The sequence below is a fragment of the Astatotilapia calliptera genome, chromosome 19, assembly GCF_900246225.1.
Source record: "Astatotilapia calliptera chromosome 19, fAstCal1.2, whole genome shotgun sequence".
NCBI lineage: Eukaryota > Metazoa > Chordata > Actinopteri > Cichliformes > Cichlidae > Astatotilapia > Astatotilapia calliptera.
Genome location: NC_039320.1, coordinates 7075980 through 7092740, shown reverse-complemented (window position 1 = coordinate 7092740; position 16761 = coordinate 7075980). Strand labels below are relative to the sequence as shown.

The following is a 16761-nucleotide window of genomic DNA, read 5'->3' as shown; positions in this document are numbered from 1 at the left end:
TATACGATCATAAAGTTCCCTTTTTAAACATGCTGCACTGATGCAACATGTTCAGCCTGTCACTACATCCTGTAAAAACTGGAACCTGAGACGGTTCAGACATTTTAAACAAAAACTCTAAAGTACACAGTGTGGATTGTTTTAGACTGAGCTTGCTGCTAGTCAGGCACGAGCAAACGTTTGTTTGTACTGCTCTAAATACTCAGGCGTACTTACTACTACTAAATTATTTAACCAGTTTAGAAAAACATGACAAGTTTAATTCGTTTATTTATTCTGGTTATTTCTTTTACAAAAAAGGTTGTAATGTACAAACATGCATGTCGAAGGCTCTGTGCAGATACAGACTTGAGAGTTTAAATAAAATGTACTTCCTGTACTTGTTTAAAATGGTTCTTTGAAGCTTTTGTGTTTCTGTACATTCAGATGTTTGTGGCCAAAGTTTCTTAATTTTCGGTTGTGAAATTTTGATGAAGTTCACTAATACATGACAGCTCAGTCTGCTGGAAATGACACAATATGTTCAGTGTGTTGATTAGTAGATTAGCAACCGGGTTTACATGTTTGTGCAAAATAAGTCTGAGCGACTGGATAAAAATGTGGAATATTGTTTCCCTGCGTTGTAGAAAACAAGTGGAGATCTGTGCTTAGCTGAACTCTTGAAGACATTTGTAAAAGAATAAATGTAGTGTGAAACCTACAGGACACTTTCTGTCATATTGTGCAAGAGTTGAGTTTGGCTTTAAGTTGGTGTAAATGTGATTTTTAAAGGAATTTCTCAGTTAAATTTCTGCATCTGGAGTTCCACAAGGCTCTATCAGACATACTCTAAGACTGTATTTCCTTATTTAAACGTAAAGATGCGGTTTTTTTTCTATTATAACAATAAAGGTTATTTATGTAACCTTTATTTTAACTGGATAATACTACAATGGCTACTACCAGTAATTATTAGTAATAACAACTAGAAATCAAAGTGTTTAAAATGCTTCCAGGCGGCTCACACACTTCAGAAGCCAGTACTCTGACATGTTTGGAAACTGGACTGTCAGCTTCCTGGTTTTCAACCATGGTGATGATGATGATGATGATGATACCAACCATCTTGACCTTTTCTCTCTAACTTGACCTCCAAACCATTGGGTCTGAGCGGTCCCTGTGATACACGGAGACACCTCAGCACCCTCCAGCTTTAAACGCACACAGTCCCGCTGGGTCGTAGGAGAATCTGAAGCGGCAATGACAGCGACTGACCACTAGAGGTCGTCATTTATCTATCGTTAGTTAAATCGAAGCCTTAGATGACAAATTAAAGGAAAAATTCAAAACCTATATCCCTGCTTATTAAAGGGTAATACAATCAAATTAAAGAAGCATTTTCCGATCAGAGCATCAAGTTAAACTTCTAGGATATAGATCTGGGCTGTCAAGTAGCAGAGGAGGATGCTAATCAGTTTAAGCTGCTTTGGTGCTAATGAAATTAACAACAAGTGCACCAGAGGGCTAAAAGTGAGACAACCTCCGAGTCGGGAATGATTTTACAGACGGAGGCCACTGACATTGTCCCTCCGTGTGTTTTCACTCTGAGTTTCAGGTGTCTGTAGGTATGTGCCCTCTGCAGGCTACTTTAATTTCTTGGCATCCTTTCACTCCTGACACATGACCCAGTGCACATCAGTGCAGGTATTCAGCATGATTTATACCCCACTGAAATCTGATGAACTTTGAACGCTACTTTAATTATTATTATTATTATTTTTTTTTACCAGTGTATAATGGTAAATAGACTGGTTCTTATACAGCGCTTTTCTACTCATCTGAGCACTCAAAGCGCTTTACAATGGAGCTGTTAGGATGCCTGGGTCGTTGACCCAGGGTTTTTGAGTGTATGATATTATTTATATTTTCTAGTTTTTTGGTTTCTTTGAGTTCTGTCTCATGGTTTATGTCTCTGTCTTCTTTAGTTGCCCTGTCTCCCCTATCACCTGCATCCCCTTGTCTAGTTCGCGTCTATGTGTATCCTTAGTTCCTATATCCCCGTGTCCACTCAGTGTTTGTGTCTGCCCTGGTCCCACGTCTCTGTTCCCTCTGTAGTGCCTACATGTGAGGCTGTGTCTTTGTTCAGTCTGTGTTATGTGTTTCCTGTTTTACTTTGAAGGTCTCTGTCTTTTCTCAGTGTGTTCAGTTTACGCTTCTTTGGTCTCGTCAGTTCTGATTTGTCCCAGCTGTGTTTCCCTCCTGTTACTCATTCCCTGATTGCTCCCTCTGTGTATTTAAGCCCTGTGTTTCTCTGTGTCCGTGTCGCGATCTACCGTTTATTTTGCTGTGTGTGTTGCCTGTCCACCGGTGTAAGTTTATTTTGAGTTTTTCTAGTTATGTCATGTTGCGTTCAGCATTAAAGCCTTTTTGAGTTCACGTCTGTCTCCGGAGTCTGCACCTTGGGTCCTATTCCTGTTTGCACACAGCCGTCACCTAACAGGAGCAGGCTACAGACGATGATGCTCACAATGCAGAATAAGCTGTTTGACAAACAAACAAAAGAACACACGGAACAAACATGTAGTTATAATGGCGGGGAAAAGCAAAAAACAACTGAGAACCATTGCATAATTGTCTTGAGTTATTCGGGGGATTTGGTGTGAAAGACGATCCCAGGGTGTTTAAAATACTGTTTTAATTAAACATTATATAGCATTATATTATGCTGTCTTCTGCTCCTTGAGCAGCTCTATCTCCGCCTGAAAGCGCCTGAAAGCAGCATGATGAAGGCGGTTCCTGTGTCGGTTGGGTGGGGGCTATAAAAGGTGCGACTGCGCGCCTCCTGTTTCAATTGCCTTTCCTCCATCGAGCGCAGCAGTTTCCCATCACATCAGCATGAAGAAGCTAAGCATCGTTTTCGTCGCAGTCCTGCTGCTGGCTCTCAATCTTACCTCCCAGGTCAGTTCAGCCCGTGTTTAAAGCATCTTTTTGCACATTTTCCCTCACAGAAGAGGCGCAAACTGCCGTGCGTAACGCAGCTTGTTTGCGCATAATTAAATGCACAACTGCCAGAGCAGCAGCTGTCTGCAGCTTCAGCTCAGAATTTAGTTCAGTGTTTGGCAGAAATGGAGACGAAAGATTCTCTGACAGACTTTGATTCAAAACCTGAAGTGGGGGGTGGGGGGGGGGGAGCCTGGAGTGAAGTGCGTGAATAATTCAATTTGAGCTGAAGGCGGTGATGATGAGAGTGACTCCGGTGTCCTGGTGCAGTGTCTATTCGTTAAACTCATGTGGTTATCTCATGTTTTGCAGGTGGCCGAGGCACAAGGTAAAAGCGGAACCGGAGGCACCAACACCCAGAACTCGACTACAGCCGCACCGTCGAGCGCCAGCGGGAGTCCCGCCGCCTTCACGCTGCTCGTCGCTCCGCTGCTTCTGTCCACGGTTCTCCTGCACGGCTGGTCCGGATGATCTGATCCGCGCTGGACATTCGGAAGCCGGCAGGGGACACAACGTTAGTGTTTAATAAAAGGCAGAAAAAGGAAATCACATAAAGTAGGGAGCTTAACTATTTACTGTTGAGCGGGCGAAACGAGCGCGACGCGCCCCGGGCCCCGTCGCGCCCCGGGCCGCGCCCTGCTCCTTTCCGCATCCTGCTCTTCATCAACTCTGAAACGCAACCAATCCTCCCGCCAGTAACGGAACATGCTCGATGATAATTCAGAAATATTGAACCCTGTGGAAAACATGTGTATTCATGTGTCTGACAACGACTGTATGTAAATGAGTTCTGTACTTTCAGAATGATGCAAATCTGATGTTTGACATGTGAATGCTGTGAAATTAAACTTTAAATTGTAAAAAATATATAGTCCAGTGTTTTATTTGTGGTGGGGTTTTGTTTGTTTTTGTGTAATTTCCTGGATTTCATGACGTATAAGAGGAAAAATGTGCAGAAGCCTCAAACGTGAGCCAAGAGCATCACATCTGGATCAGGTGCGGGGGTGTATCAGACTCTAAATTTGGTTCCAGGTGAAGGTAAACGTGTAATCCTGTTTTTACAGGTTAAACATGAGCATTAAACGGAGTTTCTGTCGGAAGTTCTGCATGCACGTTATCAGCTTGTAACGGACGTTGCCTTAAAAGCTACAATTCATGGATGTTTTTATTTAAAAAGAATAAATAGATAAAGTGGGGAAACAACCCCCCCCCCCCCCCCCCCACGTCTTTAAATCCTCTGTGCTGTAATTTCATGGATTTCTTTGCGCTAGTTCTGCATGCACCGTCACACATGCTTACGTTTCTTTTTCTTTTTTAATTGGCTGATCCAAGCGGCTGAATGGAACCCGTGGGCCGTGATTGTGCTGCTGGAGCGCGTTTACTTACTGTATCTGACATAATCTGGCTGCTGTGAGAGCTCCGTGCCAACAGACCGTCCCAGCAGGCTGAGCTCCAGCTCTGTGCGCTCTTCCATACGGTCCATGGATGCAGCCGGATCACTGGATACTGTTAGATGATAACTTCCCGTTTCCCCCATTTGTCTTAAAAAAAAATATAATAATAATAATAATAATAATAATAATAATAATAATAATAATAAAAAGACAAACCAGCCCGTCTTCAAAAAGTAGTGACGTCACTACTTTTTGAAGACGGGCTGGTTGAAGAAAACCTCCACCATTGAAAATAAGATGAAAAATAAACTACTTTCGTTTGCTTTGATGGGAAAACAAGTTTGAAAAAATCTGAAACACGTGAAAAATTCTCCCTTCCGTTGACGAGCAGAAACCACATCACCCCTCTGACTCAATGTTGTGAACACAAAGGGCTGTGAGGTCAAGACAAATAGAAGTAATTGACCGAGACTGAGTGAAGAACTGATGCCCTTCCTCCTCCACCTGCCGCCTTCAAAGGACGCCCCTGTGTGAGGATGGGCGGCTGAATGGGCTTTGAAGGCCTTGGTTGCTTCATGTTTCGTGCACTCGGAACCAATTGTATCTGTTAGATCTAATCCCACATTCATGTCTGGGTCTAAAACACGAGCTCAGACTCTGCTGCTCATCAATAACAGCTCTGACATGCTGGATACGGAGGTCCCTCCACCATAGCTGTGGTTTCACCTGGAAGCTCTGAGCTCGGAAAAGCTGCTGTTGTTCTCATGTGAAGGCTGAAGAGTGCAGTGGTTTGCTCTGTTAGTGCAGACTCAAGTATCTCATCATGCTTTGAGACTCTCAGTGACTTCCAAAAAATAACATGTGCACAGACGCAGCGACCTTTTTGAATGCGGGCCGGACTGGAAATGGAAACCAATCCTCAGTTTAGTGTATGCAGTGCCGATACTGTACACATGCTCTTCACACTTGGCTGCGGTGAGTAAAGTGCCGAACGACACACAAACAGGCTGAGTGAGAGGATGACATCCGTGCATGCTAAGTGATGAAGAGATGAGTGTGTGTGTGCCTGTGAGGATGACGTAACCTCCAGTGAAATAATACTGTGTATGTTTGAGACTCGTGCTGGTCTCCTCTTCCCCTCACTTATTTATAACGTGCACACGAGCAGGATGTATCTGTAATTGTCTGTTTTGGGGTTTTTATTTTTTAAATGTTATTTTTTCTATGCTTTTTTCAGTTTCTATATGACCTCTTTTATTCAATAGGAGGTTCGCTTCACTGGATTTGCATTCGCGTCCGATCACGTGACGTACAGCTCACTTCAGGTCAGGATCTTTCCTCCATAAAGCCACTTTCTTCAGGTGCAGCAGCTTGTGTTTCTGGATGATCTGGGGACCGTCTCTAAGACGTAGACACATTTCTGCTGAGTGGTCAGGTTACGGAGCAGGGTCTAAAGAGCTTGGAGAGAAAATCATCTGGACTTCTTCAGTTCCTGGGTCAAATAGTGAAGAGTCCCAGATTTGGACCCCCGTTGATCTTCTACTTAATCACAAAGCCAAGGTGTGAAAACGGGTGTGTGTCCCAATCAGCCAAGTTTTGGGTGATGGCTTCTTTCACTTCTCTTTTAAACCATCTGCCTCGGGCTCCTGGTCTTAGCCGACAGGAGGAGCACCTGGTGTGGTCTTCTGCTGCTGCAACCCATCTGCTCCAAGGTTCCACCTGTTGTGGCCGTGGTTATACCGAGTAGATATTTGAGCTTGTTGCCTTCCTGTCAACTCAGAGTAGTCTGTCATTCTGACCTCTGACCTCTGGCATCAACGGAGAACTGCTGCTCATGCAGTGTCTCACTCTGTGAACTTCAGAGGTCGTGGTGCCTAAACATCCCAGCAGATCCCTTTGTTCCTCATTCTGATGCTCTGTTTGACCTTCAGCAAGGCTTCTTTGCCATATCCCCTTGCCTGAATGCTGCCATGTGATTGGCTGTTTTGACGTTTGTGTTAATAAGCAGCTGAATGTAACAAAACGAGTGAGTTTTGAAGGCCCTGCTTATTTCATGCTTCGTGCACTCTGAACCAGTTTTATCTCATAAATCTAATTCCACATTCGTGTCTGTGCCGATACTGTACACATGCTCTTCACACTTGGCTGCGGTGGATAAAGTGCCAAATGACAACACAAACAGGCTGAGTGAGAAGAAGATGACATCCGTGCATGCTAAGTGATGAAGACGTGAGTGTGTGTGTGTGACTGTGAGGATGACGTAACCTTCAGTGAAATAATACTGTGTGTATGTTTGAGACTCGTGCTGGTTTCCTCTTCCCCTGACTTACATCCTGCTCTTGACCTGATGGCGGTGCATTAAAAGTATCTGTACTCTGTCAGTGTCTGGTTGGTAAATCCTGTTTTTCTTAGTTGTTTTTTTTCCCTTGGATCTCTCTGATTAACTTTATTTCCCCACAATCGATTGAAATCTTGCTATAAAACCAGGTTTTGGTCTCTATAAAAATTCCCCCTTCATAACAACTGTATAGGTGGAGAATGACTCATAACTCACCTTTTTTAAATTATATTGAAGCTTAAAGTTTGCATTATTGGGGGCGTGGCTTCTTTGTCTGATGGTGGTTGGTGACACAGGCAGCTGTAGTTGCTAGCTGTCTGCTAGGCTTGACCTGAAGTGGACCTCTGGACTGTTTGTGCTGTTGGAAGCTTTTTTATGAGGTGTCATAATAATAATAATAATAATAATAATGATAATAATAATAATAATAATAATAATAATAATAATAATAATAATAATTATTATTATTATTATTATTATTATTATTATTATTATTATTATTATTATTATTATTATTATTATTATTATTATTATGCATGCTGTTTGCTTAACTATACTCCAGTTTCGGAGTAAAGATAACTTAGCGCTCCATCCAAACGTGGTCACAGTTGTTGGAGGTTTAAAATGAAAACCCAGAAACCAGTGGGTGATGATGTTTTCTTGTCTTTTATATAGTCTTTGTTCTTCTGTGGAGCCGCCCTCCGCTCGTTGTACCTGAGGAGGGTTAAATGCAGAGAGCAGAGCTCTGGTCTTGCATGTTCATTGACGTTTTCAGTCGTCTTCAGCATATTTTAACCCCATTTGCTCAGTGCAACAGTGCAAAGCAACAGCACAAAGGAAGCTAGGCTCGGTGTAATGTTTATCACCTTAAAGGATCGTATTGACTGTTATGTGCGGTTTTAAGCTCATGCCTCATTAGTTAAGAGCATGCAGATTCCTTCAAACTGAGGAACAGAAACGGCGCCTCCGTCACACTTCAGCAGAGGCAGAACGATGATTTTAATAATTTTATGATGTGTAGAACCATATCATTAAAAACATACTGTACTCTTGGAAACAACTGGGCATGCAGCACCATGACAAGGAGGCTCATTTGAGCCCATCACCACATCCTGTAGAAAAATGGAAGATAAGGTACAAAGACAACAGAAACCAACATGTATGATTTTAATTGATTTCACCGCTCGAGATGAAACATTTGTTGTTTGTAGTATTCCTGTTGTACTACAGGGACTTACTACAGTGATCTCAGATTCCCAGAGGTTTAAGCATTAATGCATGCAAATGCATCCTCTCACACATCCTCATTTCATTTCCTCTCTTTCACACAATCACAAAACCTTAATGTGTGCATCACACATTTGCTTTAAGGACTCCTTCAGGTAAATAACAGAACTCAGGGCTCAACCCAGTATGCACACACCAGCTGAGTGACAGCGAGTTGGGATGCATTAACACTGGTTAAACCATAGACTGTATGTAAAAGATGGAGCTAGTTACCCTGACATCTCCAGTCGGTGTATAACCTCTGCATTTTGAAGCACTGATAGTTTGGCTCATGCTGTGTTGGATGTTTTTGGACAGTTGAGTCCTCAGCTAGCTTGGATACCCGGCTGCATCCATAGACTGCAGGGCTTCATCACACAGACACAGATACCAGCTGAAACACGAGCTTCAAGACAAGTTTATCATCTTTTTAAAAAATTTTTTAAATCCACCAGCATCAGGTGAACAGCAGGAGTTAGGGGCCGTTATGTTTCAGAACATCTTTGCAGAGGAAGAGGAAACCTGCAGAAAGCAGCAGCAGTTTCAAACGGTAAAGGAAACGCGCAGCATTATTTTGAGACTGGCTGCTTCATCCTCGCAGGCCCACGCACTCTGTTCACATCTTCACTGCTTACTCTGCATAAAAGTCAGCTTTTCCTCTCACTCACCTCGTTTCTGTTGTAGTTTGTCACAGTGTGAATAACACGTTTACAGTGTGTTAACACTGCAGTGGCTGAAGTGAGGATTGTTTTTGATTTTTCCATTTCCAGTCGTACTCTTGTAAACATGTTGAAAATCTGCATTAAATAAAGGATGTTGATAATGCAGAAAGTGTCTGTGCTACCCGTTAGGATTTCTTGCAGTCTCTGAAACTCATGAAGACGACACACGTTGGGATATTTCAGTCTGGACTAACAGAGGAAAACATTTAAGGTTATGCTGTGAAGTCTTGGAGCAGATGATGACATCTTAATGGGAAGTGTTCTCAGTGATACGGCCTTCGCATGAGAACAACATCAGCTTTTCGTTTCACTTCCCCCTCAGAGCTGTCGGGTGAAGCGAGCGTCCTGCTGGGAAACTGGTGCGATGATGGAGTGACATCGATCTCCAGCACTTCAGAGCTGCAGCTTTGGACCCACAGGGAAACATGAATGTGGAATCAGATCTAATGGACAAATCACAGGCAAGAAGAACCTTTGACAGACTGTATGTCAAAGATGGATGTCACCATTGTGATATCACCACTGGTTAGATGAGGTAAACACAGCCTGGGCCAAACCAGCACAGAGTTGAAGTCTGAAGTGGTTCCTACTGAGGAAGACTGATTTAGTGTCTCTGACTCTAACAGTGACCAAAGGAGGCAACTATACGAATCAGAAAATAAAAAGACGAGACTTCATGATCCAGCCTGGTCACAGACATGTTAGCATGTTAGCAATAAAACTAAAGCACCCCGGTGATGTTTGGATTCAGAAATAAGCTCTCAGCTGAAGAACGAGCAGCTCGTGACAGCAGAGGCTGAGCTGTGAAGAGTGCAGCAGACTGTTGTTTACATCCTGACATGTGACACGAGTCCAGGAAAACACAATGTTTGTGTGGCGTGAAAAAAAGCTTTCAAAGCCTTTTACACATCAGCTTTCAGTCTGACAGCTGCAGACCGGCGCCTGCATGCTATTATCAAGCATAACAGGAACCACTCCTCTGCTCTTCACTTGCACGTCCTCCTCATGTGGGCGACTTTGTAATGAAGACCGGGATCAGATGAGGAGCGATGGAAAGAGTCGGGCAGGTGGGAGGGGTCAAATAAATCCTCACGTCTGCAGGGGACAACGTGAGAAACAATGGCGCATTTTTACCTTCATACTATCTGTAGTGACAATTTCTTTTGTTTGACAAACCAAACATCCCACAATTAAAAGTCAACAAGCCCCTGCTGCACTGAGATCATATTTTGTACGCAGGCAAAAGAAGTCCACTGTCCAAACTTAAAAGTTGCGTTTTTATGGTTTATTCATCCAGTTTGGCAATAACAAGAGCTTATCTCCCCACAAAAAACTTCACATGCACACACATTTGCATATAGCTGCGATAAAGGCAACGATAAAGATAGGCATGACAATAGAGAATTATATTATCAGTGTTTCTGCTGCAGTGTCATGAGATAAACGTGTAAACTGCTTCTTCTTATTCTCAGAAACACTAAAAGTAACATAACTCATCACACATCTAAGGTAGAAAACAACCAGATCTGGATGTAATAGAAGTGCACTGATATAGAATTACAGTGTCTGGATTCATTATGTCTAACAATCACCAAAGAACTCCAGGAAAACTGGTCAGGATCAGGTGAAGAAGACGGGGGATGCTCCTCCAGCTCCCAGCACTAAGTGGCTGACGGGACAGATTTCACTCTGGGTTAATTCCAGCATTTGAGTGCAAACTCTAAGTAATTCTGAGACAGTCATTTGTGATGCACAAAGAGCCCGAAGAGCATTGATCAGTACATGCATGCATACTAGGCTGATTATGAAATCTTTGTTTATTAATTTCCTTCCTGTTTGTACTGACGTAGTTGGCTCCTGTCCCTTTAAGACCAGCCTCTGTTTGATGCCACAGAGACAACAGCAGTCTGAGATCTGTGGCATCACAGAATTATGACGACACTGCGATAGACTTACAGCCTGCACGTACTTCTCTCACTGCTACACTGAACTATTATGAATCATTATTATCAGGATGTCCCAAAAAACTCCATAAAAATGCTGCAGCAAGAGTCCTGACAGGGACTAGAAAGAGAGAGCAGATTTCTCCTATATTGGCTTCCTGTTAAATCCAGAATTCAAAATCCTGCTCCTCACATACAAGGTCTTAAATAATCAGGCCCCATCTTATCTTAATGACCTTGTAGTACCATATCACCCTATTAGAGCACTTCGCTCTCGCTCTGCAGGCCTACTTGTTGTTCCTAGAGTAATTAAAAGTAGAATGGGAGGGAGAGCCTTCAGTTTTCAGGCCCCTCTTCTGTGGAACCAGCTTCCAGTTTGGATTCGGGAGACAGACACTATCTCTACTTTTAAGATTAGGCTTAAAACTTTCCTTTTTGCTGAAGCATACAGTTAGGGCTGGACCAGGTGACCCTGAATCCTCCCTTAGTTATGCTGCGGGAGGATTCCCATGATGCATTGAGCTTTTCCTCGTCATTCTGTGTTTATGTGTTAGTTAAGATTAATCTCTGGCTTTTGTCACGTCTCTCTGCCTTCAGACTAAAGGGTCGTGGGAGAAGGCTGTGCCTGGTTCGTGATGTAGTTGCTCCAGGACTGCAACGTGACACAGAGGTTCTACAACCTAGCTGTTAAACAGGAAACCAGAAGAAACCAGTTAGCGACCAATTGGCTTGAGTGCTCTTTGGCAAAGAGACTCGTCACAAATGAGTTGTGAGTATATTTGAATCTGCCCGTTTATAAATTAGATGGAAATGATGTGAAAACCTTCAGAGTGACTGCAGAAGGTCCAAACTGGGCAACATCTGTGTGGAGACGATCGCTGTGTGAACAAAGCCTCACGGCACTGCTCGCTCAGCCTCTGGGTAACCATTTGGTCACCAAAGCTACTTGCAACATGCTGGGCAACCGTTGTTTCTTAGGAGTTAGATATTGCTTCTCTATTTTTACTCTCGTGTGGCTGTTAGCCAACTTTCCTCTGATTGGCTATAGAAGATATAAAGAGCAGGTGGGAGGGGCTTGAGATACCAGACATGGCCATATTAGGCAGCCACTCATACAGATACGAGATCCAAGCTGTTTAAACTGAGCGTCCCTATGGATCCTAAGAATGTCCTGAAAGGCTGAGGAGTAAAAAAAAGACCTTAGAACAAATGCATGTGTTTATTAGCACGACAAATAAAGTCAGCTGTGACAGACAGTCAAGGTAACGGAGAAGCTTCAAGCTCCTCACGCAGCTCCCGTCTGCTCCCGTCTCGTCATTCCCGAGTCCTCAAAGTCACTGATCGAGGGGAAACCAACCCTCTGCTCGATCCACTGGGCCACGCTGAGCAGCTTTCGGTCTTGGAGAGCGGGAGCTATGAGCTGTAGGCCAATGGGAAGGCCCCGTCTCGACAAAGCCGTCGGCACAGAGACAGCAGGGAGACCTGGTGTGCAGAGAGAGAGAGAGTTGAGAGAAGCTGGATGCTCTAAGTCACAGAGTGAACAGAGAACGCCGCTTTGGCTCAAAAACACCAGTTTCATTTCACTTCATGTGCAGGAGGGAAACGAGAAGCAGCTTCTTAAGCTCCTCAGTTACAGGTGTGCATGGTGTGCTTATCCCCAACATATTTAAATGCTCCTCCCACACTTCCTCTGCATGCAGCTTCAGTGCCTACCTGCCATGTTGGCGGGCTGCGTGAAGACGTCTTCCTGTGCGCTGCGCGTTCGGTTATCTTCCTGAGTGAAGTCGTGGTAACGAGCCGCATCCGTCAGCGTGGTGGGCGTCAGCAGTACATCGACACCAGAGCTGAACACGCGCTGGAAGTCATTCGCAATGAGCCGGCGAACTTTCTGAGCCTTCACAAAGTAGTGCTGGTAGTTCCTAGGGGGAAAATAAAAGGACACAATTATTCTTTAGAAAAAGATCGAGAGATGGAGAGGATCACAGGATCCCTCCATGGCTCGGAAACACGACGGCTCAGTCTCACCGTTTTAGCAGGAAGTAGTTCCCAGACAGAATCCTCCCTCTGACGACGTCGTTGAAGCCCTCGTGCCTGCTCGAGGCGTACATGACCTCTGTCGAGGTGTCCATCTGGCTGCGGTGGCCTGCTGGCAGAGTCAGACTTCATCACATCCGCTATAAGAAGTGCCAAACCCACACACCACAGCACGATTCATTACCGTATTCCAGGCCGTCAAACCGGGCCATGTTGGACGCCACCTCGGCGTGGCACAGGACGTGGTAGCACACGATGGAGTACTGCGTATGGGGGAGCGACACTCGCTCCACCCGCGCTCCAGCTTCCTCAAACAAGTCGGCCACGCTGCTCCACTGGGCCAGAGTCTCCTCGGAGAGGCCCGGGGCGTGATACTCCTGACGTGCAGCACAGGAGAGACGGAACAACAGCTCAACATGTTGTTCATACTCGACTTTCATCTACCTGCCTTTGCAATCAATGCAATCATCTCAGCAGCTTCCATGTTAAGGTTCATCTCAGTGCTGACCTCAATATTCACTCCTGCAAAGTAATATGTTGGCGTGTAATGCTGAGGTAGTTTGTAGTGTCACCTTAGGGATGCCCACACAGATGTTCTTAACATCAAAGTCTTCAGGAAGCTCTGTTAGTGATGAAGGGGCGGGAACTGTTGTTGAATCTCTGACGTCGAGGCCTTGGAGGATACCTGCACGACATGACAACATAATCCCAGGTGAGTCGTGCCGTTTGGCCGATGTGCTGCGAAATGAGACAGCTGCAGTTTCCTTTAGAGCGGCAGACATTCTTATTCAGACATTCTTAATCATAGAGCTGCTGCGTGTTGATGTCCAGGGTCACCTGGGGGATTCTCACCTAAGACGACGGCCGCATCGTTCACGCTGCGTGTCATTATGCCCGGGACGTCCATGGAGTTAACGAGGGGGATGAGACCGTGTCTGGACAGCAGACCATACGTGGGCTTCAGGGCCACGACGCCACACAATGACCCGGGGTTTCGTGTGGATCCGCCCGTGTCTGAACCCAAAGCTCTGCCAAGAAGAGCATCACATGTAAACATGGAGATCCTGACAGTCTTACTGAAGACGAGAGCCCGAACGCGTCTCCTCACAGGTAGCTGGTGAGCGAGGCCACAGCTGCGGCGCTTCCACCTGAACTGCCTCCAGTGACGACCCAGTCCGAGTCTGGGTCTGCCTTCGTCCGCTCTCTGTAGGGCGCGGCGTAACCCCAGGGGTTCTTTACGGCGCCGAAAGCACCATCAGTACTGCCCGCACTGCGAGGAAAACAAACGGATCCATATGAGAAAAACTGCAGCTCACCTGCAGAATTCACAGAAATCTTTTTTGTAACCTTTGTTTGTTCAGTGAATTTATCTTTTTAACCACATTTTGATTCCTCCTCACACGAGAATGCTGTGAGTCAGCGCTACACAAAGATGGAGTTTGCAAGTATAACTTAGATGGAACGGGGATGAACATTTTGAATCATGTCCAAAGAACCTGAACAACACCAGCGGGGCAACATGCATGACAACGCACGGCGCCTTGCAGTCATTCAGGCTTCATGACTCTGACAATTCCCAAACAGTAATTTTCCTGGTATGTAGTTTAGTGTTGGATATGAAGATTTTTCCCATCATAACCCTCATTTTACATAATCTGATGATGCAAAAAGCTCAACAATACAGACCGACAGGACAGAAGGATCCACATGTAACTCCACAATGACTAGAAAATGAGCCAGGAGGCATCACATGTAGGCACAAAGGTCACCTTTCATCTGCTCTAACTTGTTCTGAGCAGCCACTTATCTCACATGCTGATATGAGCCTGCAAAGTTTACCCAGAATGCACTTTGTCACATTTCCTCCAGATCAAAGATCCAGTTTAACCTCCCAGTGCTGGTTTCTGTTCCTCTACATCAGAAACATTAAACTGCTGCAGTTTGTTCACACTGTGGTCGATCCATCGCACAGACGACCAGTTTGTTAGTCTGACTCTGCGCTTAGACTGCAACACTTGATGTAGGTGTGAACGGATTTGGTTGCAGATTTTAACAACACTTAAATGTTCAGTCCTGACATCTCTTCTACTTTAATCAAAAATGCTGCAAAAACTCAGTTACCCCATTGCAAACTCATCCATGTTGGTCTTCCCCATTAAAACTGCCCCCTGGTCGAGGAGTTTCTGGACCACTGTGGCGTTATAAGGAGGAGTGTAGTCTGCAGGAAAAGCAGGATATATAAGTACTGGGCTGCAATGGAGTGAAAAACAAGTTGTTTTTATTACCCCACTTCACACAGACCTTTAAGCATCCTGGAGGCACATGTGGTCCTGATATTCTCCGTGCAGAAATTATCCTTGACAGCAAACGGGATTCCATCCAGAGGACCTTTGGGCACACCTGAAGGTAGAAGAGATCAAGCAGTGACACCCGAGTCACACGGAACCAAATCGAGCCCGACTCGAGATGTCCTCACCTCGCTGCAGTCTGCGTTCTGCCTGCTGAGCCTGCTCCAGAGCACGCTCCTCTGTCACCGTGATGTAAGCGTTCAGGTGCTGTGTTTTCCTGATGCGATTCAGGCATTTTCTGCAGAGCTCTGTCGGAGAGATTCGTCCCTCCCGCAGCGCTAAAGACACCTGAAGAACGACGATGAAACAGCAGAGCTGGAATCAAACTCGTGCATTTTATTAATAACATTACAGTATCACAAAGAAACTACATCGAAGCTTTTTTAACTGTGACAGTGAAGCAGCAAAAAGAATCAACGCAGGACTGCACATTCAACAGCAGACAGAACACAGTGCAGACACAGCAGACTGCTGTTCTGTGGGGGACAGATGGACTGGGAGACTCCCGTGTTTCTTATATATTGCAGTCGATATATAGGAGAAAGATGCATAGCAGTGAGAATGTCTTCTAATGATACTGCCTAAGGGAAGCATGTATAATGTAAACAGAATTGGTCCCAGCACTGAACCCTGTGGAACTCCAGACTCTCCATTTACATGAACAAATTAGAATCTGTTAGTGTTTCCTCTTCTTCTGCTTTTTCACTCACCATGTGTTTTTACACCTCACTGAATTTAACCATGAGTTATTAATAATCTCTGGCTCTCTTCCACAGCGCGTCTCACCCCAACCAGTCACAGCAGATGGCTGCCTCTCCCTAAGCTTGGAGATGCCGGAGGTGAGCGCTTGCTCACAGGTGTCATGTGACTGTTGGGGTTTCTGTTTCCTCTGTATAACTGTATGGTCTCGACCTTACAGTATAAAGCAGCTTGAGGCAACTGTTGTTGTGATTTTCTGCTGTACAAATAAAGTTGAATTGAAAATGTCCTTCACGACATCCATCATCGTCTGAGGTTTTCCGCTTTTCCTCCTGCCTGCAGCTCCATCTTCATCTTCCTTTCTCCAAGATATCCTCTCTTCCTCCTCGGCAGATGTCCAAACCCTCTCAGCCTCTCCCCTCTAACTCTGAGTCCCTCTGATGGACTCGCATCTAATCTTCGCCATCCTGCTCACTCCCAGAGAACATCTAAACACCTTCAGCTGTCTTTTTGTCATTGCCATCGTCTCCAAATCATACACCATAGCATGCCTTCACTTCACAAATGTGCTCTGACCCCCACTGCTGTCTGTGATCCACAGTGCTCTGCGCTTCTCCATCAACATGATGCTCGCTGACCACCTCTCTGTTGTTCCTGCAGCTTTCTCATGAAATAAAGACGTCATTACAAAGCGGCACAAACGGGCTTCATTCGTTATAAACATGTTGCATATCTCAATATGAAACCGCCGCTATTCTCAGCTATGCCTTCATGCTACCTGTACGCGTTTTAGTGGCTGCTAACGCGTCACTGCGTGCTGTCTGATGACGATGATTCGTCGTCTGTCTGATGAAGACTTCGTGTGTTGGTGAGTCGCTGCGCGGCACAGACACTGCCGTCACTGACCTGCTTTATCGTCCGGCTCAGCATCTCGGAGCACCTTTCACTTTACAAACAACCTTCCTGCAGCGAACGGCCTCTGCGAGCCGCCATGTTTGTTTCCTCTAACACGCTTGCCTGTGATTCGACAGCGGTTTA

At 45.0% G+C, this 16761-nt stretch overlaps 1 protein-coding gene and 1 long non-coding RNA gene across 2 annotated transcripts; one reads left to right on the top strand and one right to left on the bottom strand.

Moving 5' to 3' along the window:
- The first annotated feature begins 2318 nt into the window (after window positions 1–2318).
- LOC113012278 (uncharacterized) lies at window positions 2319–3846 on the top strand. Its single transcript, XR_003270674.1, has 3 exons — window positions 2319–2348; window positions 2727–2937; window positions 3292–3846. It is a non-coding gene; the product is annotated as an uncharacterized LOC113012278 (long non-coding RNA).
- Window positions 3847–11842: 7996 nt separating this feature from the next.
- Window positions 11843–16737, bottom strand: qrsl1 (glutaminyl-tRNA amidotransferase subunit QRSL1). The gene is made up of 11 exons (XM_026152744.1): window positions 16630–16737; window positions 15153–15312; window positions 14978–15076; window positions 14798–14894; window positions 13785–13946; window positions 13529–13704; window positions 13249–13361; window positions 12861–13053; window positions 12668–12785; window positions 12356–12561; window positions 11843–12124 (listed from the first exon to the last, which is right to left on the bottom strand). Exons 1-11 carry the CDS (start codon window positions 16651–16653, stop codon window positions 11928–11930), a joined length of 1545 nt encoding a protein of 514 aa, XP_026008529.1. The 5' UTR covers window positions 16654–16737; the 3' UTR covers window positions 11843–11927.
- Between the last annotated feature and the right edge of the window lie 24 nt (window positions 16738–16761).

What these genes read in the sequence shown, in the direction of transcription:
- qrsl1 (XM_026152744.1), bottom strand. Translation starts at nt 16,653, where the DNA reads ATGCTGAGCCGGACGATAAAGCAG. An exon ending in TGAGCCGGACGATAAAGCAG is followed by an intron (nt 15,313 to 16,629) that starts GTCAGTGACGGC and finishes GTCGTTCTTCAG; the next exon opens with GTGTCTTTAGCGCTGCGGGA. An exon ending in CGATGCGGCCGTCGTCTTAG is followed by an intron (nt 13,362 to 13,528) that starts GTGAGAATCCCC and finishes CATGTCGTGCAG; the next exon opens with GTATCCTCCAAGGCCTCGAC.